The sequence below is a fragment of the Dendrobates tinctorius genome, unplaced genomic scaffold, assembly GCF_039654945.1.
Source record: "Dendrobates tinctorius isolate UK_male_01 unplaced genomic scaffold, ASM3965494v1 ptg000022l, whole genome shotgun sequence".
In the NCBI taxonomy this organism is placed as follows: domain Eukaryota; kingdom Metazoa; phylum Chordata; class Amphibia; order Anura; family Dendrobatidae; genus Dendrobates; species Dendrobates tinctorius.
In genome coordinates, this window is record NW_027361690.1 from 34,064,502 (window position 1) to 34,092,310 (window position 27,809).

Genomic DNA, 27,809 nt, shown 5'->3' on the forward strand with positions numbered 1-27,809 from the left:
GATGGAGGATATGTATGATGGGTATATGGGCACGGGACTATAGGATGGAGGATGTGTGATGGGTATATGGGCACTGGACTATGGGATGGAGGATATGTATGACGGGTATATGGGCACGGGACTATGGAATGGTGGTTATGTATGATGGGTATATGGGCACGGGACTATGGGATAAAGGATGTGTGATGGGTATATGGGAACTCGACTATGGGATGGCGAATATGTATGATGGGTATATGGGCATGGGACTATGGGATGGAGGATGTGTGATGGGTATATGGGCATGGGACTATGGGATGGAGAATATGTATGATGGGTATATGGGCATGGGCCTATGGGATCATGGATATGTATGATGGGTATATGGGCACGGGACTATGGGATGGAGGATAATTATAATTTGCTGTAACTAACCACAGTTACAGTAGTTACTATGCCCGGGCAGTGCCGGGCTCTTCAGCTAGTTAGGTTATAAAAACAATAACACATGCTCTGAACGTCTAACTGAGCACTGTTAAGTCCATCAAAAAATGGAAGAAATATGGCTCAACTGGAAACCTACCAAGACATGGCTGTACACCTAAACTGGCATTCCAAGCAGGGAGAGCACTAATTAGAGAAGCAGCCAAGAGGCCCATGGTCACTCAGGAGGAGCTGCAGAGATCCCTAGCTCAGGTGGGAGAATCTGTCCATAGGACAACTATTAGGGCGCAGACAGACGGCCGTACAACACAGATGGTCACATCGCAATGCAAGGACTGTCCAGCTGCTCTCCTGACCAAATGTGACAGCATATACTTTTATTCAGCTATCACGCTCGGCTCAGTAGAGCAGACGGCCAGTCCAGGCATTGCAATGCGACCGTCGTCTGTGTTATACAGCCGTCTGACTATGTCCTTAGTTGTATAGTATACAAATCTGGCAAGAAGAAAGCCATTTTTGAAAGCAAGCCATAAGAAGTCTCATAAAAAGTTTGCAAAAAGCCATGCAGGGGATACAGCTAGCATCTGGAAGAAGGTGCTCTGGTCAGATGAAACCAAAGTACAACTTTTTGGGCAAAATGTAAAACACTGGTGGAAAACTAACACTGCACATCACCTTAAAAACACCTCCAATCTCACTGAGCTAGTGATAGTTTGCAAAGAAGAATGGGCAAAAATGTCAGCGTCTAGATCTAAAAAGCTGTTAGAGACATACCCCAAAAGACTTGCATTATTAATTGCAGCAAAAGGTGGTCCTACAAAGTGTTGACTCCGGGGCTGAGTACAAATGCATGTCACAATTTTAAGATTTGAAATTTTTTTAAATATTTAGAAACCCATATATATTTACTGTTACACTTCACAAATATTTTCTAGTTAGTGTTGGTACATCAGATAAAATCCCACCCAAAAAAATATTTATAAGTTTGTTGGTGTAACATAAAAAAAAGTATAAAAATGTACAGGGTATGAATACTTTTTTTTAAGGCTGTGTGCTCATGTAGCATTATTTTGCGTTTTCGCTGCTTTTTTACGCGTGGAATCACAGCAAAAACACATCCCATGCAATCCTATGGGATTCCGCAATTCTGTGCCCATGCTGCGGATTTTTTCACAGCATGCTCATTCTTTTTGCGAAATCGCGGGGATTCCGCACCCATAGGATTGCATGAAATGCTCATTTTACCCATGTGGCTATGCCCACCATGCGTGAAGTGAGCGCTTCATGTGCGGATGGTACCCGGGGTCTGGAGGAGAGGAGACTGTCCTCCATGCCCTGGGTACCATAATCCTGTAAAAAATAGAATAAAAATAAAAAATATTGTTATTCTCACCTTCTGACGGCTCCCGAGTCCTTCTCGCCTCTCACCACGCTCCCGGCATCTTCCGGTCCCTATAATGCTTTGTGCGAATGACCACGATGATGTCGCGCTCTTACGAGCGTGAAGTCATCTCGGGTCCTTTGCGCAAAGCATTACTGGGACCGGAAGATGCCGGGAGCGCCGTAGAGCAGATCAGGGGCCGTCGGAAGGTGAGAATAACAAAAAAATTTTTTTTTTTTATTATTTTTTTAGATCCTATCTTTTACTAATGATGCTGCATAGGCAGCATCAATAGTAAGAAGTTGGTCACACTTGTCAAGCACTATGCCAATCAGTTTTTGAAGCGATGCTACAGATCGCTTGGAAAACACTAGCATTCTGCACGCTAATAACGCTTGCAAAATGCTAGTATTTCGCAGGAATTTCGCATGCGAATTTCCCGCGGCAGGGAGTTGTGGAATTGCCGCGGAAATTCCTTACGTGTGCACATAGCCTAAAGGTACTATAGGTTGTAGTTTAATAATAAAAAGCATGTTTTTAGTGGGTTTATTAAAGGTAGAGTCTGAAGGACTGTATCTATTAGTACCAAAGATGTAAATCTCATAATACTCAACTTAAACCTTATACATACAAAATCGTATCATACCATTTACTTAAAGTGAATCGGGCGGCATATTACAAATCTAAAAGGCTGTTACAGTTACTGGCCATTTTTAAAGCCAAGAAATAGTGCTATCATAGTGACAATAGAAGGGATAGTGAGACTTGTTCTACTGTATGTATAAACTCCGTGCACTCACCATCATCACATAGTTAGCTGGCAATACCCATTTTAGCCTGGAGCAGCACCTCTGTATAACTTAAACCCAATGCATATTTGCAAAGAAAATAACATTTTAGTGCAGTTATCTGTGGTTGCAAAAGTTGGCCCATTTCTTGCCCCTTATAAACTATAGGTACAGTTTAGGAGCAAAGGGGCCAATATTTGTGGGGTTTTTAATAAGTTGCTAAATGTATTTGGTACTTGAAAGTAAATATACCATTATATGACTAAAACCCCCGTCACACATAGCGATCAAGTTTTGTGACGCAACAGTGATCTCACCAGCGAGATCGTTGTGTGTGACACTGACCAGAGACCAGCCCCCCTGCCGGTTATCGCTGATCGTCCTGGAATAGCCAGGACATTTTTTTGATCGCTGGTCTGCTGGCCAGCATGCATCGCTGCGTGTGACAGGGGAGACCAGGGATCAGCGTGCTGGTAACTATGGTAAACGCAGGGTTTCTAAGCATCGTGCGGTGCTTAGAAACCCGATGTGTACCTTAGTTACCAGCGCGCTGATGCAGGGAGCTGGTAACCAAGGTACACATCGGGTTTCTAAGTGACGCACGCCGCTTAGAAACCCGATGTGTACCTTAGTTACCAGCTCCCTGCACCAGCGCGCTGGTAACTAAAGTACATGGCGACGCCGCGTGCTCGGCGTCGCTGGTGCTGATCGCTGGTGAAGCTTTCTGTTTGACAGCTCACCAGCGATCATGAAAAGTTGATATAGTTGTCGGGATCGCTGGTGAGTCGCTATGTGTGATGGGGCCCTACTAGGCCTATTTAGAACTGAAGATAAATCTGCCTTCATTTCCCCATATTACAATTAACCTTCAATTACGTAAACACCTTGACAAGAATGGATGCAGTTGTGCTATTGGCTATAAACAGTTTTCCTCATTGTGCAGCTATCTTCATTGATTGCTCATACAGACAGTGGTGGTAGATCGCCTGATAACAGCGAGTACAGGCCCAATGGGCAGCATTTTGATGGCAGTCCATGCTTCGAACCGAGTGAGACCTTGTAGGTTGATATTCCCCAGCTGCAGTAATTCATCTCCTGTCTGAACAGCTTCATTCTTGTCTGACACACCTAGAAAAGCAAACATCTGATGGTTTAAATGTCAAGGTCCATGTTACAAATTCATAACCCACTGGCTGATCGGTGGTTCCAGAAAGGGATATTACTATTTCAATACCAAGTCAAGAGCAATATGTAACATTGCATCAGTTAAACTTCAGACGTCATGTTTTAGGCATGTAGTCTATGTGGAACTATCACAATTCTACAGGTAACCTAACCTCTTTTCCAGCATTGTGGCACTGCATGTAAAATGAATAGGTGAAATCAGACTGCTGCCGCTCTACGACAAAGCAGGGAAAAAAGGTGTCCATTTATGAAACTGATAAACCAGAAATCCGGCACCTAACAGTTTGAAATGTTGCAAAACCAAATTTTTCGAATTTGTGCAAGGACCCCGAACACGGACTCCTCCAGGAAGTCCATGCTATAGTTTATACATTCAATGGGAATTTGTAGTTAAAACTCCGCGCCGCCGCCGGGATAAATTCCAGGAGAGAGATGTCTTCAATTCACAGTGGCTTTATATATGAATAAAGCGGAGTTTTAACTACAAATTCCCATTTTTAAAAACAGGGTGGCACATGTTACGGAGCTGAAACTCCCAAACCCTTCATCCAATTTTAATGTGGATACCCTCAAATGAAAGCTGAAAGTCTAAACTTCAACTGCATCTGAAATGTTTTGTATAAAATTCATTGTGGTAATGTCTAGAACCAAAATTAGAAAAAATGTCTGTCCAAATACTGTATATATGGACCTAACTGTATGTGGGAACTTTTCAATAGGATCCAGGTTCGGGTACCGTTTTGGTAGCGCCCCAAACTTTTTTTTTAAATGTTAGGCTGAACTCGATGGAGTTAGGCTGGTCTGTCCATCACTGACCAGCTTCACCAACTTTTTGACAAGTGGGCAGAGCATAGCAGAGAAGGGGCTGAGGTCGAGCATGGACAACAAATTCATATTTTACTACACAGAGGTGGTGTAAATACAAACAGACATGTACTGGAGCACATTTTATATGCTAGATCACAACAACTGAAAGACACAATCAGACTGGTGTACAAAACCTAGCGTCTAAAGACTAAGAAAGTGGGCTTCAGCACTCATACATCCCTCAGCCCTGAAGCACTGTGTGCCATAGACCTGATTGGAGTCGAGTTCAACCAATGCAGTTGTAATCATTTAAAGTTCCTCGTTATTTTTGCACATAGCTAATATGTGATCCAGAGTAAGACAGTAGAGTAGTGAAGGAGTAGTGTCCACCTATGCTCAGTTCTTTAGGTGGATCATGTGCACATTGCCATTTCCTTTGTTACTTTGAACATAAGGTGGAGGTGGTGCCATACTATGTAAGTAAATGTCATGTTGGAGGGATACATGGAACACCCTTATATACATACAGTAGTCAGACGGTCCACATAAAAGAGGTGGATTTTACGGCCATACTTGTAATAAATGGTTACAGCAATGGGAACAAACATAATAAATAAAATATCTACAGTTGGTTTGTGAGATGGGCACACAAATATGAAAAGTAAAAAAGCTTAATTCAGCAAGCAGTGAGAGAATTGTCTATTTTGAGGTCACGGGTGAGGAACTTGGACTTTTACAGAGGAAACTAAAATTTTCCTTACACTCAAAGAAATGCAATGTGTGTTACAACAAATGAAAAGCTTAATGAATTCTCATTCCTTATCTACATGACTAATACAAGGGCAGTGAAAACAATATTGAGATAAAGATCAGAGTTATAGACCTGGGTAACCAAACTCACAACTGTATTTCTTTTCTAAGAGTACAGCTGCCCTCTAGTGGTTGTTCTGAGCAAATGTCTGTATATAAAGTTGTAGAGCTTACAGGTAGAATGACACATTTTTAAAGCAAACTGAATAGGTTTATATTGTAATCATTAAAGCAACCTTTTTTTTTTTTTTTCATTTTCATGGTAAAAATGGGGTTAAACGCCCTCTTCTTCCTACTTCTACTTATACTGTAGAAATATCAGGCATTAATAAAGATAATGAGATATGCTGCTCACCTTTAAATATCCTGTTAATGACAATAGGCTTGTCTCCATTAATGGAGCCCTTTCCTCCTTCTAAGCTGAATCCTAAACCAGTCAAATGCTTCTCAAGTGTAACAGTCATTGTAGATCCCGCACTTTCAGAATCTGTCAGAACCAAGGAGACAATCTATAATGAATACAAAAAACTAGCACACAGGCTTGCACAGCCGCATCCACCGTTACCTTAAAGCAAATTTAGTGAAAGAATCCAATTCTCACAATACAATTTCAATACATTAATGGAAGAGGACTAGAACTAGATCTAGCGCCGCCTATTGGGAACAGCGATCCTAAAAATCAATATTGACACCTCAGTGAGCTTTGCATTATAACTTAGGATAAATTTCCCAGAGGAACATGCATGGCTTTTAAGTCTTCTCCCTCTGACATACCAGGCTTGACATGTCACTCTCCACAAGGACAAGCATTACACCTTAGACACCAGTCCAGAGCCTCTCACCTAGCCAAATCATGCTTTGCACTGATAAGGGGTAACACTCTGAAACATGTGTTTTAAAAATTGAGATTTGGGTTTGCCTTTTAATTCCACATCATTGCAAGGCTTGTTACAGGGTCGATATTGACTTGTAAGACTGCTGCTTCCGATCGGTGACACTAGAGTTCCAGTTCTCTTCCTCTCTAAGAAGACAATTTGCATATTTCCCAGAGGAGCATATATGGCTTTTAAGTCCCTTCACTCCAACATGCCAGACTTGTTTTGTCACACTCCACAAGGAGAAACGTTACCCATTAGATCCCAATACATTAAAGCAAATGGATAGCAACTCTCAGCAGGCTGTATTCTACAGGACAACCACTTGGTGGCCACATGTAGACTCATACTGTGACAAACACCTTGCAAAAAAATAACAAATATTATTAAAGGGAACCTATGAGTAAATCCACTCTACAAGTACCACTAGTCCAAGCAGGTCCCCAGTAGCTTCTCCCCGCCACGCTCTCCCCAAACTGACAGGTCCATCCCTTTATCCACACATAAGGAGAGACCTGTCCACCTAGTGGAGTGGGGAGAAGGGGCCGAACACCTGACAAAGACATACTGATAGGGAATTTATATTGTGAGCCCCATCGGAGACAGTGCCAATAATGTCTGTATGCGCTGTGGAATTAATGGCGCTATATAGATGAGTAAAATAAATAATAGTACCAGTAGTAATATAGCTTTGCCACCATTGCCATAGCTTGTCTTAGAGAGAAATCTTGACCAGGGCATCTGCTCACATTCATTGCTTCATTCCTTCATAAGGAAAGTAATCCATTCATTTTGGTGTAAGGTCAAGGTTCGCTCTTTACTCACCAGATAGCATTGAGTCATTAGAGACACCAAAGAAATCAGACGTGTCCATGGTCTGCACGCCATCATTTTCTTTCTTTATTACAATGACTGCCTGTCTGGCGTGACGGGCCTGGCGCAGAATTCCAGTAGCATCATTATGGCTGACTCCTTTAAGTGATTTCCCGTTGATGGACAATACTTTATCTCCTTTTTGTATTGTACCCTCTTGAGCAGTGAGTCCATCATGGAAAACTCGGTGAACCTGCAACAGGTAAAATGTTCTCTTTCATGAAAGACTCAAAAATTCTGTAGGTCAAATATAAGACATGTTAAAGTGAACTACATGGCCAAAAATAGACAGTTATTCTTTCAAGTTAAGCAATATGGCTGTCAGAACTGGCAATCACATGCCGAACCACAATAGAAGCAGAAGAAATGTTTATTGACACCTTCGTGAATTGGGATCTGATGACAGGCCCAAGACCAATATATACTGCTCAAAAAAATAAAGGGAACACTATTCCATTTGCAACAGGCTGTTTGTGTTCCCTTTATTTTTTTTGAGCAGTATATATACAGTAAAACCATGAGTTAAATGGTCCAATAATAGCCTGTTTTAGCCATCTCAAGCAATTGCATTGAAGGCACCTAGAAATGCCTGCAGATCTATAAGCAGAAGTAGACTAAGTCTATAGCCTTCTGCTGATGGACATATAAGGCCAGGACTAAAAATTTAACATCTATATAAATAAAACTGAATGTATATATGTGTGTATCACCAACCAATCACGAAGCATCTTTCATTTTACCAGAGCTGTTCAAAAGAAGCTGAGCTGTGATTGGTTGCTATGACCAACAGTTTTCCTTGCAACCAATCACTAAGCATCTCTCATTTCCCCAGAGCTGGTTAAAAGTAGCTGAGCTGTGATTGGATGCTATGAGCAAGTTTTCCCACTTGACAACACCTCAGCAGACACTGACATGGTGGGAGAAATCAAGCATCTTCGGGAACATAAGCTCCCAGCCATTGTCTGCCCCCCCTGAAAGGAGCAGAGAGCACATGACAGGAATGAATCCCCCCCTTCCTGCCCATATCCCCATCACACATCCTCCATCCTGTAGGCACATCTTCCCTCTTAAAGGGATCATTGGTATGGAAGTCAGAGCAAATCCATCCAGGGCTTTGGTTTTGACGCCAGGCCTCTCTTAAAGGGATCTCTGGTATGGAACTTAGGACCTTTCCACACAGCTCTGTGATTCTGACCCCAGGGTCTCTTAAAGGGATCATTGGTATGGAAGTTAGGGCAAATCCACTCTGCGCTATGGTACTGACCCCAGGCCTTTCTTAAAGGGATCTCCGGTATGGAAGTCAGGGCAAATCCATCCAGCACTTTGGTTCTCACCCCAGGCTCTCTTAAAGGGATCCCAGCAAAGAGCAAACAGATGAACGGCAAACTAGGGCACACAAATCACCACATTACCAGACTGAGCTATTTGTCTGAAGTATTGCGGCATATATTTCAGTCAAAAAATGGAGGTGCTTGCATGAAAAAACATGAATATTTCAATGTGATATGAATAAAGAAGAAATATGCGGCACTCACCAATATAGCTGAAAAACTGTGCGTCTTTATTTCACATAAATTCCATCAACAGATGTGTGGACATTCAGGACGCTAGAATAATGCTAGGGGAGGAAGGAGCCGAATAACGGCCGTTTCGCGATTACTCGCTTCTACGGGTCCTCCTAAATTGATCTCCTGTATGGAAATTAGGGCAAATCCCTCAACGCTCTGATTCTGATCGCAGTCTCTCTTAAAGGGATCCCTGGTATGGAAGTGAGGGCAAATCCACTCTGCGCTTTGGTACTGACCCCAGGACTCTCTTTAAGGAATCTCCAGTATGGAAGTTAGAGTAAATCCCTCAGCGCTCTGATTCTCACCCCAGGCTTCCATTAAAGGGATCATTGGTATGGAAGTCAGGACAAATCCACTCAGCGCTCTGGTTCTGACCCCAGGCCTCTCAAAGGGATCCTCGGTATGGAAGTTAGGACCGTTCCACTCAGCGCTCTGGTCCTGACCCCTGGCTGGCATGATGATGTGGGATAATAGGGGTAGTAGTCTGGTGGCTCTGGCTGATGAGATGATGTGGGATATTAGGGGTAGTAGTCCAGTGGCTCTGGCTGACGGAATGATGTGGGATATTAGGGGTAGTAGTCTGGTAGCTTTGGCTGACGGGATGATGTGGGATATTAGGGGGAGTAGTCCGGTGGCTCTGGCTGACGGGATGATGTGGGATATTAGTGGTAGTAGTCCGGTGGCTCTGGCTGACTGGATGATGTGGGATATTAGTGGTAGTAGTTCGGTGGCTCTGGCTGACGGGATGATGTGGGATATTCGGGGGAGTAGTACGACGTCTGTGACGGGATGTGGGACATTAGGGGGAGTAGTACGGCGTCTGTGACGGGATGATGTGAGATGTTAGTGGTAGTTGTCTGGTGGCCCTGGCTGACGGGATGATGTGGGATATTACGGGTAGTAGTTTGGTGGCTCTGGCTGACGGGATGATGTGGGATATTAGGGGTAGTAGTCCGGTGCCTCTGACGGAATGATGTGGAATATTAGGGTTAGTAGTCCGGTGGCTCTGGCTGATGGGACGATGTGGGATATTGGGGGTAGTAGTTCGGTGGCTCTGGCTGATGGGATGGTGTGGGATATTAGGGGTAGTAGTCCGGTGGCTCTGGCTGACGGGATGTGAATGTGGCTATGCGGAGTGGGCGAGGCTCTACACTCAGCTTTATATATATAGATATAATCATTATAATTTGTTATAACTAACAGTAGTTAGTTACTATGCCTGGGCAGCACCGGGCTCTTCAGCTAGTCATTAATATCAACGAACTGCACAGCTCCATTCAATGTATAGTCGTCACTGACAAGAACTACACAACCACTCAAGTTCATGAGAATAGAAGCTGATCTTCAGTACCTGGCAGTGGCTGCTACATACTGAATATTAAAAAATAATGCCTGGAAAAACTCTTGAACATTTATATAATTACATACTGTGATTTCCTTATTTTCTAGATCATTTCCTCCAGCAAGACTGAAGCCTAGACCAGTGCCTTCCTCCTTGTGGAGAACCACCACATGGATGTCATCAAATTGCTATAATGGAGAAAAAAACAGACATAAGATTTCACATTTAATTATTGGGGCAGATACCATGCCAGAACACAAATGTAGACTTAAATTCTCTTAAAAAATAACCTCCCTAAAATTTTGAATTTTATTAGCAAACACTTAAAACCAATATATTCCCCATTACATATATAGCAAGTTAAGAAATTAAAAAAGGGTGAGACAACATAATGTAACTATTTGTATACAAAATAGTTATAATGTTAGAGACACTTAGGTATTGTGGAGACACAGGGGTCCGCGGGTGTCCAGGTATGCTAGCCGAAACCGCATGGACCAGGAATCGTGACACCGAACGCCCGCTTTCCTTTTATCTTGGGCATAAAACTACTCAGACCACACAGGGTGAGGGTAAAACACTGCGGCAATGCTTTATTGAACCACCAAACAGACAGATAACACATAGAACAGTCTCAGCAAAATATCCCAAGATGGTGCACCTTACAGGGTCTCACCCTTCCACTTACTCGCTGGGATAATGTCAGCTGTTACTTCAGAGCTCCCAGGGTCGACTACCCCACCTGTGGCACACAGAGAGGAGGTAACGACAAGCTTAGGAAGATGACAGTCCATTCAGGTACAAGGCCAGTTGACCTGAGGGTCATAACCTGGCTTCTCCGAACATCTTCATGCAGCCAGGTGAACAGTGGGTCTCAGTCCTGGCTTTCTCCAAATGAATCCACGGTTCAGCGATGGTCAATGGAGCAGATCTGTATTCTTCCAACCTAAGCTGATGTCCCCTAGGTTGTTTGATGGAGAATGATAGATCCGTGTCCCTCATGATGGAGCCATGATGTATTGGCTGCAGTCCTGTAGAGTCCCTGGATATTTGGATGTCTTTGCAGAATCTCTGCCTGTCTCTTTCTCTCTGTCTCTATAGAGGCATTTAACCTCTTTTTATACTTAACAAGTGTCCTTCATTCAGTATTGACATAAAGGGTAAGAATGGAGATGAGATCAAGTAGCATTACTTTATTTTTTATCCTATTTGCAAAGTTTTTCCTCTATTTTTGAACTCACCAAACTATCTGGCATACACAATGCATAATTAGCATATCAGTAAACATCACTAGTCATCAAGGATAAGAGCGCAATATGTTATATGAAATGTCAATATTACAGACTTACACAAGCAAAAGTCTGTTTTCTTGACCAACACATAATTTCAAAAGTCAACATACAGATATCAGTCTATTGTTCTTGTTTTGATAAAAATAGTCATCTGGTTAATTAAGATACAATGCTGTGTCTCCACAGGTATATATGTGGGCGACAATACATCCAGCTAGAATTGTAGGCTATGTATGTATGGATTCATACAACCGCTTATAAACCCAGACAAACAAAATTACCAAACCAAGTGTATAGGTAAGTGATGGAAAATGCACTAGTTTTATTAAATAATCCTTAAGAGATGACAGGAGCGGTGGCGCTATTTTATCCATAGACTTACAACCCCATGGTTAGGCAGGTATACGGGAGCAGGGATTAGGGATTGTTTCATTGACCTGGTGTGTTTTCCATCACTTATCTGTTTTAGAATCTGTTTAGTTTGTGACTATCCACCATTTTTGTGGTGTTCTGGCTGTTGATCTTTTTCCTCTGGTGCTGGGTTTGTCTTGGATCAGGTGATGGTATCACTCTTTATTGCCCAGCACCTGCCTCCCAGTCCTTGCTGGACAACAGTATTAATTTGCTAGAGTTCTGGCTTGGTGCTTTGCCTTGCCTTCTGTGTGTGTAATTGGTGCAGTGCTGGGACCTCTGGTTCTGTTAGTCTTTGTTTCTGTATTCCGTTGGTTTCTGCAGCCGTCTCTGTGTTTTCTACTAGTAGGTGACCCATTTTTGTGCCCAGTGCTTAGATCTTTTAGGGACCCCCCTCCCCCTATCTATAGGTCTTCGCTTGAGATTAACCTAGGATCGTCGGTGGGTCTATTCGCAAGGAATGGGTCGCCCACTCCATCGTAGGGTATCAGCCTAGTCATACTGCAAGGTCAGTTTTCCCCTTCTACTCTAGTCCTGTGTTGCAGATCCGTAACAATCTGGTTGGTTAATTGTATGGGATATGGCTTCTACACAGTTGTATGAATCCACCCATACACAGTCTACCTCTCTAGCTAGATTTATTGTTGCTCAAATTCACAGTATACCTAGTAGTCTCTTATATTATACATTCCTCATATACTTATCTACCACTTCTTATAATCTCCCCTTTAATGAATGTTGTAACTTGTAATATATTGGGGAATATATTGGTTATAAGTGTATGGTAATAAAATTCAGCTTATGAAGATTTTGGATGTATGTCAATCACAGGCAAACACTATCAGGCTCCAAATACAGTCATCTGGTGACACTAATCATTATCATACAGGAAAGATGTATATCTTTGTACCATGTTAGAAAGTAGATAGAATATTCAGAATTGAGAGTCCTCAGTGGTTGATTCTTCAGATTTTGTATTAGTCAATGCCTGATGAAGAGACCTGAGTAGTCTGGAAAGCTTGCAATGTGTTACCATCTTTTCAGTTAGCTCAGTTAGCTATTAAAAGGTATCAACCACTGAGGACTCTCAATTCTGAATATTCTTCTAATCATTATCAGTATGTCTTGCATTCTGAACCTATGTCTGTATCCCTTCACCCCCAAGCCTGTTTTACTTTGATGACCAAGCCAAATTTTACAATTCTGACCAGTGTCACTTCATGAGGCAATAACTCTGGAATGCTTTAAGGGATCCTAGTTATTCTGATTTGTTTTCTCGTGACATATTGTACTTCATGATAGTGGTGAAATTTCTTCAATATGACGTGTTTATTTGTGAAAAAAAACTTTAATTATGAGAGATATGGTATGTCACACAAAATGGTTAATAAATAACATTTTCCAGATATCTTCTTTACATTAGGAACATTTTTGAAACATATTTTTTTCTTAGGAAGTTAAAAGGTTGAAAGCTGACCAGTGATTTCTCATTATTCCAACACAATTTGCAAAACCATTTTTTAGGGACCACATCATATTTGATGACTTTGGGGGGCCCATATGACAGAAAATACCCAAAACTGACAGCATTCTAAAGACTTCACCCCTCAAAGTCCTCAAAACCACATTCAAGAAGTTTATTAACCCTGCAGGTGCTTCACATTAATGCAATGTGGAAGGAAAAAACATTTTTTTTTACATTTTTTACCACAAAAATTTTACTTTAGTCCCAAATGTTTTAATTTTACAAGGGTAATGAGAGAAAATGGACTCCTGAGTAATTTCTTCTGAGTATGCCAATACCTCATATGTGGGGAAAAACCACTGTTTGGATGTATAGCAGGGCTCAGAAGGAGCACCATTTGACTTTTTGAATGCAAAAATGGCTGTAATCGAGAGCGAACGCCATGTCACATATGGAGAGCCTCAATTGTGCCTAAACAGTGGAAACCCCCAAAAGTGACCCCAATTTGGAAACTAGACCCCTCAAGATATGTATATAGATGTGTGCTGAGCACCTTGATCTCCCAGGTGATTCACAGAAGTTTATAACGATGAGCTATGAAATAAAAAATAAACATTTCTCACAAAATATTTTTAGCCCCAATTTTTTTTTTTATTTTCACAAGGTAACAGGAGAAATTGCACCATAAAATCTGTTGTGCACTTGCTCCTGAGTATGCCGATACTCCAGATGTGGGGAAAAACTACTGTTTGGAGCATGGCAGGGCTCAGAAGGGAAGGAGTGCCACTTGACTTTTTGAACGAAAAATTGCCTGGAATCGTTAGTGGAGGCCATGTCTGATTTGGAGAGCCCCTGATGTGTCTAAATGGTGGAAACCCTACACAAGTGATGGCATTCTGGAAACTAGACCCTTCAAGGAATTTTAGCTAGTTGTGTGTTGAGTACTTTGAACTCATAGGTGCTTATAACATTGACCAGTGAAAATTAAAAAAAACATTTTTCCTGCAAAAATGTTGCTTTTCATTTTCGCAAGGTTAATAGAATTAAATTGGACAATACAATTTGTTGAATTTCATTTGAGTACACCAGTACCTGATCGTTTGTGGGCGACAACTACTTCTGAAGCACGGTTCAAAGCTCAGAAGAGAAGTGCCATATTAGAGTTTAGATATTGCTGGAATGGTTTGAGGGTGCCATGTCCCATTGCCAGTGCGCCTGAGGTGCTATAACAGCAGAAACCCCCCATAAGTAATGTAATTTTACATACTATACCTCTCAATGTATTCATCCTTGGGTGCAGTGAGCATGTCGACACCACATATGCCTCACAGAAATTTATATTATTGGGTGGTGAAGAAAGAAAAATTACATTTCTACAGCTAAAATGTTGTTTTAGCCCCACATTTTTTATTTTTATAAGAGCTAATAGGAAAAAATGGACCTCTCAGTTTGGTGTGCAATTTCTCCTCAGTATGCCAATACCCTGCAGGATCTACATTTGTGGAAAAACTCAGAAGAGAAGGAGCATCATAATTTAGTGCATATTTTACTGTTCTGGTTTGCGGGTGCTATGACCCAATGGGAGATCCCCTAAGGTGTCAGAACAGTAGAACCCCCCATAAGTGACCCAATTTTACAAACTACGCCTCTCAATGAGTTCATCTAAGGATGCAGTGATCATATTGACTAATGATGAGCGAGTATACTCGTTCGGGTTTTCACGAGCATGCTGGGGTGTCCTCCGAGTATTTTGGCGTGCTCGGAGATTTAGTTTGTGTCGAAGCAGCTGCATGATGTGTGGCATTCCTCACATGTATTCAGCCTGTCCAGCAGCCGCAAATCATGCAGTTATGGTGACAGAAACTAAATCTCTGAGCACGCCAAAATACTCTGAGGACACACGAGCATGCTCGGGAAAACCTGAGCAACGAGTATACTCATCACTAATATTGACACAATGGGTGTGTCACAGAATTTTATACCACTGGGCAGCGAACAAAAAATAATTACATTTTTACCACAAAAATTTTGTTTTAGGCTAGTTTCACACTTGCTTTTTTTTGCAGCGCGTTTTTCCCGCAAAAAAACGCATTGAAAAAACGCATACAAAAGCATACAACTGCTGCGATTTTTTCAAGCATTTTTATGAGCATGCATGAAAAAAACGCAGCGTTTTTAAGCGTTTGTATGCGTTTTTAGTGCGTTTTTACCGCGTTTGCGTTTTTTTCCAACATTTTTAGGTGGCCCCTCACACTACCCAAACCATGACTTTACTAACCCTAACCCTGACCCTAACCCTAACCCTGACCCTAACCCTAACCCTAACCCTGACCCTAACCCTTAACCAAATCATACTTAACCATAACCCAAACCCTAAACCCTAACTAACCCTAACCCTAACCCTGACCCTAACCCTAACCCTAACCCTGACCCTAACCCTAACCCTGACCCTAACCCTAACCCTAACCCTTAACAAAACCATACTTAACCCTAACCCTGACCCTAACCCTAACCCTGACCCTAACCCTTAACCAAACCATACTTAACCCTAATCCTGACCCTAACCCTGACCCTAACCCTAACCCTGACCCTAACCCTTAACAAAACCATACTTAACCCTAATCCTGACCCTAACCCTGACCCTAACCCTTAACAAAACCATACTTAACCCTAACCCTGACCCTAACCCTGACCCTAACCCTAACCCTGACCCTAACCCTAACCCTGACCCTAACCCTTAACAAAACCATACTTAACCCTAATCCTGACCCTAACCCTGACCCTAACCCTTAACCAAACCATACTTAACCCTAACCCTGACCCAAAACCCAACCCTAACCCTGACCCTGACCCTAACCCTAACCCTAAACCCCCTTAACTAACCCTAACTCTAACCCAAACCCCTAAATTCCATGGTTAAAAAAAAAAACGCATATGCAAAAAAACGCTTACATGAGCATGCCAGTGCGCACATATGCGCATCCATAGGCTATAATGGCCATTTTTAGCGCAAAACGTGCGCATATGTGCGCATGCGCTTTTTTGCAGGGCCAAAAAAGGCAACATGATGCGTCTGGAAAATCCAATCGCACACCCCAAAAAAACGCAGCGCATGAAAATCGCATACATGCGCTTACAAGCGCGCAGGTATGCGCACCCATGTTAAATATAGGGGAAAAAACGCATGCGCAGGTTAGCGTTTTTTTCCAGCGCTAAAAAACGCAAATGTGAAACCAGCCTTAGCCCCAGATTTTACATTTTCAGAAGGGGAAATGGGTAAAAATGGCACCAAAATATGTCACACAATTTCTGCTGAACGTGGAAATACCCCATAGGTGGCTCTACAGTATTGCTTAGTGAATTTCACACAATTTCTGCCGAAATTTAAAGAAGAACAGAATACCCTCCTAATATGACCCCATTTTTCAAATTATACCCTTTTGGGAATTTAGTGATGATTTGACTCCATGGGTGTTTTCCAGAATCAAGCAACAGTGGATGTTGATGAGTGAAAATTGCAAATTTGCTGCTGTAGTTCCCTTACATTGTAGTGCCCGGTATGCTATAATGCATAGAACGTTATGCCCAGCTCGTGTTTCTGGAGACACACACCTATAAATTAAGGCCTCTCATCGCTACAGAAATGCCAAACATGTGGACCTTAAATGTTATTTACGCACTCTGGGGCTCAGAAGAAAAGGGAGCATTTGGATTTTGGAGCGGAGAATTCGCTGAATTTCTTTCGGAGGATGAGGAGCCATATTGCTTTTCCAGAACCTTTGTACTGCCAGTAACGTGGAAGTGCCCTATATTTCTGTTAAAAGATGTTGGACCTGAGTGGGGACTGACTTTTTTGTGGATTGAGTTGAAGTTTTTACTGCGACCATTTCACATACCATTTGGGATCACATTTTTCCGGCTCTCTACGCTGAGCACTTACATCAGGGTTTCCATCTAAATCTCCGAATTGCATGGTTCAGTTGACAACCTCGAGGGATCCATGCACTATAATGAGGCAGCATATTTACTCTGGACTCCGTCTGGCCTCCATTCAGAGGTGTCCTTTTCTGAAGTGCACAAAACTGTGTCCGACAGAACTTTTATGCAGGCCTAAAAAGACCGACACCGACGGATCACAGGTCAGACAATTTCCAAGGTGACACCATCTGCTTCATTATAGGGAATCTTTTGCTGGGGGTTCTGTCTGAATTACGTATTTCAGAGATTTTCCTAGAAACCCTGATGCAAGTGTTCAGTGCAGCATGCCGGATAAATGTGAGCTGAGCCTTACTGTGATCTTTGGGAGGCAGAATGAACAAATCAACAGCAGGTCAAAAATTGGCTTTATTTTTTACATTTGGTATAAGTGATTATATGACTTTATTCTGTCGACCTCAGTAATGACCAAAAAAATGCTGAAAGGTAAATATAACAGCCACACTGGACACTAGCTAGCTACACTATCTGACTGATAAATACAACCACCTAGCTAACTAGCTAGAATGTGGGATACAGCAGGCTTTTTCACATTTAGCTAGTGAAAAAATATTAATTAGAATGCTATACTCGTGCATAGAGCTCAATACAAGCAGTGCACAACACGTGCCCTGCTGACTTTCTTTGTGGACCTCATTAATGTCCAAAAAAGAAAAAAAAAGTGCTGGATGGTAAATTTAACAGTCACACTGGACAGTAGCTACCTACACTATCTGACTGATATACAGCCGCCTAACTGACTAGCTAAAATCTTGCTGTTAACAGTGCCAGTGTCAGAAGCAGCCTATCTCCGCTGTTACAGTGTCAAAATGGCTCCTACAAAAAAACTAATTCTTTAATAGATACTTTATTGTCAATTCTTAAAAAAGAGAAAAAACTCTCTCAAGGTGCAAACAAACACACACTGATCAATTTTTTCAAAAAGATCCAGCTCTTTCCAATAAATGGTATTACCACTTCAGGTAGGAATATATACTCTATTCTGACCCTATGGGGCCCTGTACTTAATCCCTACCTAACAGCGGGAGTTGGCACCTTCTTGGACGCAAAATGGCGTCCATTTTTTCCTACCTGACGTGGTAATACCATTTATTGGAAGGAGCTGGATCTTTTTGAAAAAATTGATTAGTGTGTGTTTGTTTGTGCCTTGAGAGAGATTTTTCTCTTTTTTAAGAATTGACAATAAAGTATCTTTTAAAGAATTAGTTTTTTTGTAGGAGCCGTTGGACAACTAATTTAAGCAAGCATTTTTTTGAATTTTACAGTGTCAAAATGGCGCTAAAACAAGATTTCTGCTATTTATATGGAGCGGGACATGTGATTTCAGCAGCTAATGACACATGCCGTTGTTTCAGGACATTGTGGGTGTTTCCTGCGCCCTGACTGGCTAGCCGCAATGTGCACACATAAAGTTAGGGAAAAAAAATTACTGATTACAAGAACGCGGCACCTCTGAGCTCTGCAAACCCCCTCCCATCATCAAACACGTGCCAAACGCTCATGATACACCACCATTATCGCTGCTAAAGTGCTGAAAATACTTTTGTGGCAACACAAATATTTTCCCACACTTCTACCAAATGTTACCGATTTACCGATTTTATAAAATTTTGCTCGTGTTTCCGATCACAAATCCAAATATGCCATATTCGTGCCAAATTTATGTTTGGTAATCGGTTTCCGAACAAATTCGCTCATCAGTCATCACTAAAAGACACCATACCATAATAGAAAAATGAGAGAACGACGTAACCAAAGTTACCTTCAGTGTTTTCTCATCCAGTCCTTTAACTTCCTCTATTAGCTGTGTTAATTCTTCAAGTGGAAGTAGAGAGATAACAGATTGGCCTGCACTCCCAGCTATAGATGGCAGAGAAAGGGTCTGCCCACAGATCTTTTCTTCTTGTTCCTTTTCTGGCTGCCCCACTCCATACCCCTTCAGTTCAGAAAGGCTTTGAAAAGAGGTAATATCATTAGCTGCATTATTGAGTGGAACAGTTCCCGATTATGGCAGAAGCTGGTAACATAAAAAAATTACAGTTTTCCCAGAATCACATCAAGAGGATACAGTGGGGAAAAAAAGTATTTAGTCAGTCAGCAATAGTGCAAGTTCCACCACTTAAAAAGATGAGAGGCGTCTGTAATTTACATCATAGGTAGACCTCAACTATGGGAGACAAACTGAGAAAAAAAATCCAGAAAATCACATTGTCTGTTTTTTTTTTCATTTTATTTGCATATTATGGTGGAAAATAAGTATTTGGTCAGAAACAAAATTTCATCTCAATACTTTGTGATATATCCTTTGTTGGCAATGACAGAGGTCAAATGTTTTCTGTAAGTCTTCACAAGGTTGCCACACACTGTTGTTGGTATGTTGGCCCATTCCTCCATGCAGATCTCCTCTAGAGCAGTGATGTTTTTGGCTTTTCGCTTGGCAACACGGACTTTCAACTCCCTCCAAAGGTTTTCTATAGGGTTGAGATCTGGAGACTGGCTAGGCCACTCCAGGACCTTGAAATGCTTCTTACGAAGCCACTCCTTCATTGCCCTGGGGGTGTGCTTTGGATCATTGTCATGTTGAAAGACTCAGCCACGTTTCATCTTCAATGCCCTTGCTGATGGAAGGAGGTTTGCACTCAAAATCTCACGATACATGGCTCCATTCATTCTTTCATGTACCCGGATCAGTCGTCCTGGCCCCTTTGCAGAGAAACAGCCCCAAAGCATGATGTTTCCACCACCATGCTTTACAGTAGGTATGGTGTTTGATGGATGCAACTCAGTATTCTTTTTCCTCCAAACACGACAAGTTGTGTTTCTACCAAACAGTTCCAGTTTGGTTTCATCAGACCATAGGACATTCTCCCAAAACTCCTCTGGATCATCCAAATGCTCTCTAGCAAACTTCAGACGGGCCCGGACATGTACAGGCTTAAGCAGTGGGACACGTCTGGCACTGCAGGATCTGAGTATGGTGGCGTAGTGTGTTACTTATGGTAGGCCTTGTTACATTGGTCCCAGCTCTCTGCAGTTCATTCACTAGGTCCCCCCGCGTGGTTCTGGGATTTTTGCACACCGTTCTTGTGATCATTCTGACCCCACGGGGTGGGATTTTGCGTGGAGCACCAGATCGAGGGAGATTATCAGTGGTCTCGTATGTCTTCCATTTTCTAATTATTGCTCCCACAGTTGATTTCTTCACTCCAAGCTGGTTGGCTATTGCAGATTCAGTCTTCCCAGCCTGGTGCAGGGCTACAATTTTGTTTCTGGTGTCCTTTGACAGCTCTTTGGTCTTCACCATAGTGGAGTTTGGAGTCAGACTGTTTGAGGGTGTGCACAGGTGTCTTTTTATACTGATAACAAGTTTAAACAGGTGCCATTACTACAGGTAATGAGTGGAGGAAAGAGGAGACTCTTAAAGAAGAAGTTAAGCACATGCTAAAAAGGAAGAAAAAAATGTTTATAAAATGGAAAGAGGGAGGCATATCTAAAGAAGAATATAATGCTGTCTGCAGAATCTGCAGGGCACAAATCAGATTAGCTAAAGCTGAAAATGAATTGAGGCTTGCAAGAGATGTCAAAAGCAATAATAAAGGATTTTGGGGATATGTCAAAAGTAAAAGAAAAGTCAAAGATGCTATAGGATTTTTACAGGATGAAAATGATGAAATGGTAAGACAGGATGTTGAGAAGGCTGAACTTTTAAATTCCTATTTTGCATCTGTTTTCTCTCAGAAAGGAAATGTAACACCAACTGTTATTCACTGTCCTATTAAGGGAATAGAAGAATCCAGGATATCTATAAACAGAAAGATAGTGAGGAAACACTTAGCTAACCTAAATGAATTCAAGTCTCCAGGTCCAGATGAATTACACCCCAGAGTACTGAAGGAGATAGCAGAAGAAATTTCTGAACCACTCTCCATAATCTTTGAAAATTCTTGGAGAACAGGAGAAGTGCCAGAAGACTGGAGAAGAGCAAATGTTCCTATCTTCAAAAAGGGGAAGAAGGTGGACCCAGGCAACTATAGGCCGGTGAGTCTGACTTCTATACCAGGAAAGATCTTTGAACAAATTATTAAACAACATGTAAGTCAATACCTGGATAAGAATGAAGTGATCAAACAGAGTCAGCATGGGTTTGTAACTAATAAGTCATGTCAGACTAACTTAATTTCCTTCTATGACGGTATCACTGATTGGGTGGATCAAGGAAATGCTGTAGATATAGTATATCTTGACTTCAGCAAAGCATTTGACAAAGTCTCTCATACAATCCTTATTGAAAAAATGACTAAGTATGGAATGGACAAGGCAACTGTTAGGTGGATTCATAACTGGCTTAGTGATCGGACCCAAAGAGTGGTCGTAAATGGCTGCACATCCAGTTGGAAGAATGTCTCAAGTGGGGTACCACAGGGCTCTGTCCTGGGCCCTGTATTGTTCAACATCTTTATCAACGATTTAGATGAAGGAATTGAGGGTAAACTGATTAAATTTGCTGATGACACAAAGCTAGGAGGGATAGCTAATACTAGAGAAGAGAGAGAGAGGATTCAAAAAGATTTAAATAAACTGGAGAAGTGGGCAGTAACTAACAGAATGGTCTTTAACAGGGAGAAATGCAAAGTACTACATCTGGGCAATAAAAATGAAAAAAGCATAAATAGAATGGGAGGAATAGGGCTAAGTGACAGCACATGTGAAAAAGACTTGGGTATACTAATAGATCACAGACTGAATATGAGTCAACAGTGTGATGCAGCAGCAAAAAAGGCAAATGCAGTTCTAGGATGTATTAACAGAAGCATACAGTCTAGATCACGTGAAGTCATTATTTCCCTCTACTCCTCTTTGGTCAGACCTCATCTGGAATATTGTGTCCAGTTTTGGGCACCACATTTTAAAAAAGACATCAACAAACTGGAGCAAGTTCAGAAAAGAGCGACCAGAATGGTGACCGGTCTGCAAACCCTGTCTTATGAGGAAAGGTTGCAGGATTTGGGAATGTTTAGTTTGCAAAAGAGAAGACTGAGAGGAGACTTAATTGCTGTCTACAAATATCTAAAGGGCTGTCACATTGTAGAAGGCTCAACTTTATTCTCATTTGCACAAGGAAAGACTAGAAGCAATGGGATGAAACTGAATGGGAGGAGACACAGATTAGATATTAGAAAAAACTTTTTGACAGTTAGAGTGATCAATGAGTGGAACAGGCTGCCACGAGAAGTGGTGAGTTCTCCTTCAATGGAAGTCTTCAAACAGAGGCTGGACAGACATCTGACTGGGATGATTTAGCGAATCCTGCTTTGAGCAGGGGGTTGGACCAGATGGCCCAGGAGGTCCCTTCCAACTCTACGATTCTATGATTCTATGATTCTATGATTCTAAGTTACAGGTCTGTGAGAGCCAGAAATCTTGATTGCTTGTTTCTGACCAAATACTTATTTTCCACCATAATATGCAAATAAAATGAAAAAAAAACAGACAATGTGATTTTCTGGATTTTTTTTTCTCAGTTTGTCTCCCATAGTTGAGGTCTACCTATGATGTAAATTACAGACGCCTCTCATCTTTTTAAGTGGTGGAACTTGCACTATTGCTGACTGACTAAATACTTTTTTTCCCCACTGTAGGTGTTAAGTGTCTGTTTGCTGGATGTGCAAATGCTGGGACCTCCACCAGTAGCAAGAACAAGGGTAAATATTGTGTTGCCTTTTTCAATAGGGTAGCTGTCAACCATGTGGATTGCCACTACATTTAAAGGGAACCTGTCACCACAAAAAAGCTATTAACCTGCTGACATGGGGTTACTCTGCAGGTTACCAGCATTACTAACCTGGACGGTGCCCGCACTAACCTGAACACTGCAGGGAGAAAATGAACTATATTCTCACCGGCAGTGTTTGGGTTTCAGTCACGGAGCAGCGCCGGTTCAGTCACTACTCTGAGTTTACAGAGCGGCCGTTGTGCCCGCACCCCGTCCCCGATTGAGACTGAATCTATACTGCGGCAGGCTGTCAATCAGGGTGTGGGAGCTATTACAGCCACCACGCTTTTCGCTCAGAGAGTTGACTAAACCCACGCCAGCTCCGCACCAGTGACTCAAACCCAAACACTGCTGGTGAAGATAAAGTTGATTTTCTTCCCACAGCATTTAGCTAAGCGCGGGCCCTGGACAGGTTAGTAATGTTATTAGCCTGCAGAGTAATTCCATGTCTGCAGGTTAATAGCATTTTTCTGCTGACAGGCTCCCTTTATCTCTATGGCACTTACAGAGATAGTAGAGCTCTGTACTTAGCTATTGCTGCCAGTCCCATTGACTTTGCATTGAGCGGCAGCGCACATGTTCTACCATGATTCCATTCAAACGGAGAACACAGTACCTGTGTAATTGTGATTGGTGGAGGTCCCAGCAATCATACACAACTATCCTGTGATTTTAAGAAAACCTAGATTAAGAGCTGTTACACTTCCCATTTTAACCTTAGTCATCCCAATGACCAGGAGTACTATAAACTGGTTGTCCAAGATTATCTCATCATAGCTCAGTAAACTTGTCTTGTTCTCAATCATAATTTAGTGTTGATCCCAGAGAGCATAGCAATGGGTCGGTACCCTGGTTTTATCTACATAGAGAGCTATGTACATTTCCTTTCACATAGATGCTACCACATGCCACTGTGTACCCAGAAATCATCAGTAGGGTATAATTATATTAAAAAATGTAAGTATATCCAACAGAATTATTTGAGCCATATATCGGTATAATTGCAAAACCCATTTAAGATTGGACAAATTCTAGGTGCTTCAACCTAAAACATACATTTTTTTAAACAGTGAAATACCCTGAAGATTTCTTTAGTTCTATTTGGCTTTATTACACTACGTTATACCAACACATTAAGTAAAAAAAACAGATTATCTGACCTAAGTGAACAATATCGTTGTTGCAAATTTTTATGGTACTTTTCTAATGGAATTCAAGCAGCAGAGATGTGTACAACCACTTGGAATCTTCTCACTGCAGCATAGGTCTCTCTCTTACATGTTATTATAACTGGGAAGTAGCAAGTGGATCTCAGTTAAAGGAATCTGTCAGTTGGATCGTCCCTCCTAAGCCGGCTATATTAGCATGTAGGACATAAGAAGCTGAACACAATATACCTTGATATGTACGATCTGAGGTCTTATTACAGAGGAATCCATATTTTTCTTATATGTGGCCAGGTTCAGATTGCCTTAGAGCAGTCCGTTCAACGTATGCTTTAAACGGACTGCGCTAGCGCAACTGCCTTTTTTGGGTCACATTATGCGATCATGCTAGCGCAGATGCTTCATCTACATTAGCAGTAACGGACCTTCGGATGCTGCAGACCGCGTTAAACGCAGCACCGGAACGCAATATGTACCCAGCCTTAATTACCTCTTCCAGGCTATAAAGAGGACACTGATCTGCATGAGAATATGCCTCCAAAGATTATTTTACATGAAGGGCAGTTACTAATACAGCACAGTAGGTTACGGGCTCACGTATTTTGGCCAAAATATCAGCTAATACTCCACATTTTTTTTTTTTAAATGTATTTTTTGCACTTTTTATTCGGGGTGCAGCTGGGCCCATTTGGTCTTGTAAACTGCGGTGTCTGTTTACACGGCATGCATTTTGTTAGCGCTGGGCAGCCCGCCTGAGCTAATAGAAGGGTGTTGGTACTAGGCTGGCCTGGATGCTGTGCATGGCCTTAGTGTGAACAGCGCCGCATACAAGTTGTTTTGTGCATCAACATACCAGGCAACCGCCCCCTCCATGTATTGGTAGGCTGCGAGCAGTTGCTTGATTGGTATTCTTGCACCTGTGTTGCCATCTTTATTATATGGGTCCACTGCATCCTGACGCATTTGTTTGGAGGCCTGTACGGGTAAACCTTGTTGTTCTCTTGCTGTTTTCCATTAATGAAGGGCAGTTACCAGAGTGATGTGTAATGGCTGCTCTCTGCTCTCCTGATCTCACTGCAGAGTTGTGTGTGATTATACCTGACACATCTGCAGTGTTGTTGCAATACAGCAGAGCCCAAGAGCTGCAAAAAATGTGTTTGTAAGGAGATAAAGTTCAGTTCTGCTGTTCTGTGTTAGTTACATGTTTCACACTGGTAACTTCCCTTTTATTTATACTAATCTCTGGAGGCAGATTCTCATGCAAATCAGTGTCCACCCCATAGTCCTGAACAGCTCAGTTAGATATAAGAAAAGCATGGATTTCTCTGAAATAAGACATCGGATCACAGATATCAATGTATCATTTTATTCTGTTTTCTATGACCTACATGCCCATATAGATGGCCTAGGAGGGTTGATCCTAATGACCGATTCACTTTAAGGTCCTTGTAAAAAAATAAATAAATTCACAAGTAGCATTTACCTCTAGATTTCTGTTTCAGATCTTAACTGCCAAAATGTAAAGTATAATTATGTATATATTTACATTTAAGTATGTTATAAATATATATGTATAATATATAGAGTTGAGCGATACCGTCCGATACTTCAAAGTATCGGATCAGAATGGATCGGCCGATCTTAAAAAAAAGTATCGGTATCGCCGATTCCGATACCGGAAGTCCCATTCAAGTCTATGGGACTTCCGGTATCGGAATAAGAAAAACCCTGTTTTTGCCTTGTACAGCCTCTCTGGGGTCTGTACGGGCCTTTCGGGGGGCTGTGCCGGCCTGCCAGGGGGTCTGTGCAGGCTCCGGTGGTCTGTGCCGGCCTGCCGGGGGGCTGTGCCGGCCTGCCGGGGGGGCTGTGCAGGCCCCGGGGGCTGTGCCGGCCTGCCGGTGGTCTGTGCAGGCTCCGGTGGGCTGTGCCGGCCTGCCGGGGGGCTGTGCCGGCCTGCCGGTGGTCTGTGCAGGCTCCGGTGGGCTGTGCCGGCCTGCCGGGGGCTGTGCCGGCCTGCCGGTGGTCTGTGCAGGCTCCGGTGGGCTGTGCCGGCCTGCCGGGGGGCTGTGCCGGCCTGCCGGGGGGCTGTGCAGGCTTCGGGGGTCTGTGCAGGCATTGTCCGATGGGACTACAAGTCCCATCGGGCGATGCCTGCTACCATGACAGTGATTGACACATTAGCCAATGATGGGACAGTAGTAGTCCCATCATCCGGCTAATGTGTTGAATGTAAAAAAAAAAAAAAAAAAAAATTACATGCTACATACATGCTACATTCATACTACATACTACATACATGCTACATTCATACTACATATATACTACATGCAACATACATACTACATATATACTACATGCATGCAACATGCATACTACATATATACTACATGCTACATACATACCACATACATACTACATACATACTACATGCATGCTACATACATACTACATGCTACATACATACTACATATATACTACATGCATGCTACATACATACTACATGCTACATACATACTACATACATACTACATACATACTACATACATACTACATGCTACATACATACCACATACATACTACATACATACTACATACATACTACATGCATACTACATGCATGCTACATACATACTACATATATACTACATGCATGCTACATACATACTACACGCTACATACATACTACATATATACTACATGCATGCTACATACATACTGCATGCTACATGCATGCTACATACATACTGCATGCTACATGCATGCTACATACATACTACATACATACTACATGCTACATACATACCACATATATACTACATACATACTACATACAATACATTCATACATAGACATACAGTACATATAACATAGAGTAACATACTTACCAATACTTGTCACATTGTTCCCCGAAGCCATTGTCTTTTACGGAATAAATATTAACATAACAAACCACAAAAATACTCACCCACGATCCGAAGCAGTCCACGAGTGTGTCCCACGACGATCTTGGGTAGAGAACTTCAGCATCAGCTGATGCTGCCGTTCTCTACGGGCTGCAGGAATCCAATGACGGAAGGTAGGTATCCTTCCGCACTGTATTCCTCCGCCACTTAAAAAAAAAAAAGTCCCTAGTCTCACTTTATGCCATTGCTGTGTGGGAATTTCCCACATACATACAACATGCATACTACATGTAACATACATACTACATATATACTACATGCAACATGCATACTACATACATGCTACATTCATACTACATACTACATACATGCTACATTCATACTACATATATACTACATGCAACATACATACTACATATATACTACATGCATCATACATACAACATATATACTACATGCATGCAACATGCATACTACATATATACTACATGTAACATACATACTACATATATACTACATGCATACTACATATATGCTACATACTACATGCATGCAACATGCATACTACATATATACTACATGTAACATACATACTACATATATACTACATGCATACTACATACATGCTACATACTACATGATGCTACATACATACTACATGCATGCTACATACATACTACATGCTACATACATACTACATATATACTACATGCATGCTACATACATACTACATGCTACATACATACTACAT

At 41.9% G+C, this 27,809-nt stretch overlaps 1 protein-coding gene across 1 annotated transcript in view; it reads right to left on the bottom strand.

Annotated features, from left to right (window-relative positions):
- Positions 1–2,336: 2,336 nt before the first annotated feature.
- The window catches only part of IL16 (interleukin 16), a 184,120-nt gene continuing 158,647 nt past the window's right edge, over positions 2,337–27,809 (bottom strand). Inside the window, exons 16-20 of the mRNA XM_073568576.1 lie at positions 18,979–19,168; positions 10,139–10,240; positions 7,095–7,335; positions 5,750–5,881; positions 2,337–3,720 (exon numbers count right to left, since the gene is read on the bottom strand). Coding sequence (XP_073424677.1) covers positions 3,542–3,720; positions 5,750–5,881; positions 7,095–7,335; positions 10,139–10,240; positions 18,979–19,168 — 844 coding nt within the window. The 3' untranslated portion in view covers positions 2,337–3,541. The remainder of the gene's footprint in view (positions 3,721–5,749; positions 5,882–7,094; positions 7,336–10,138; positions 10,241–18,978; positions 19,169–27,809) is intronic.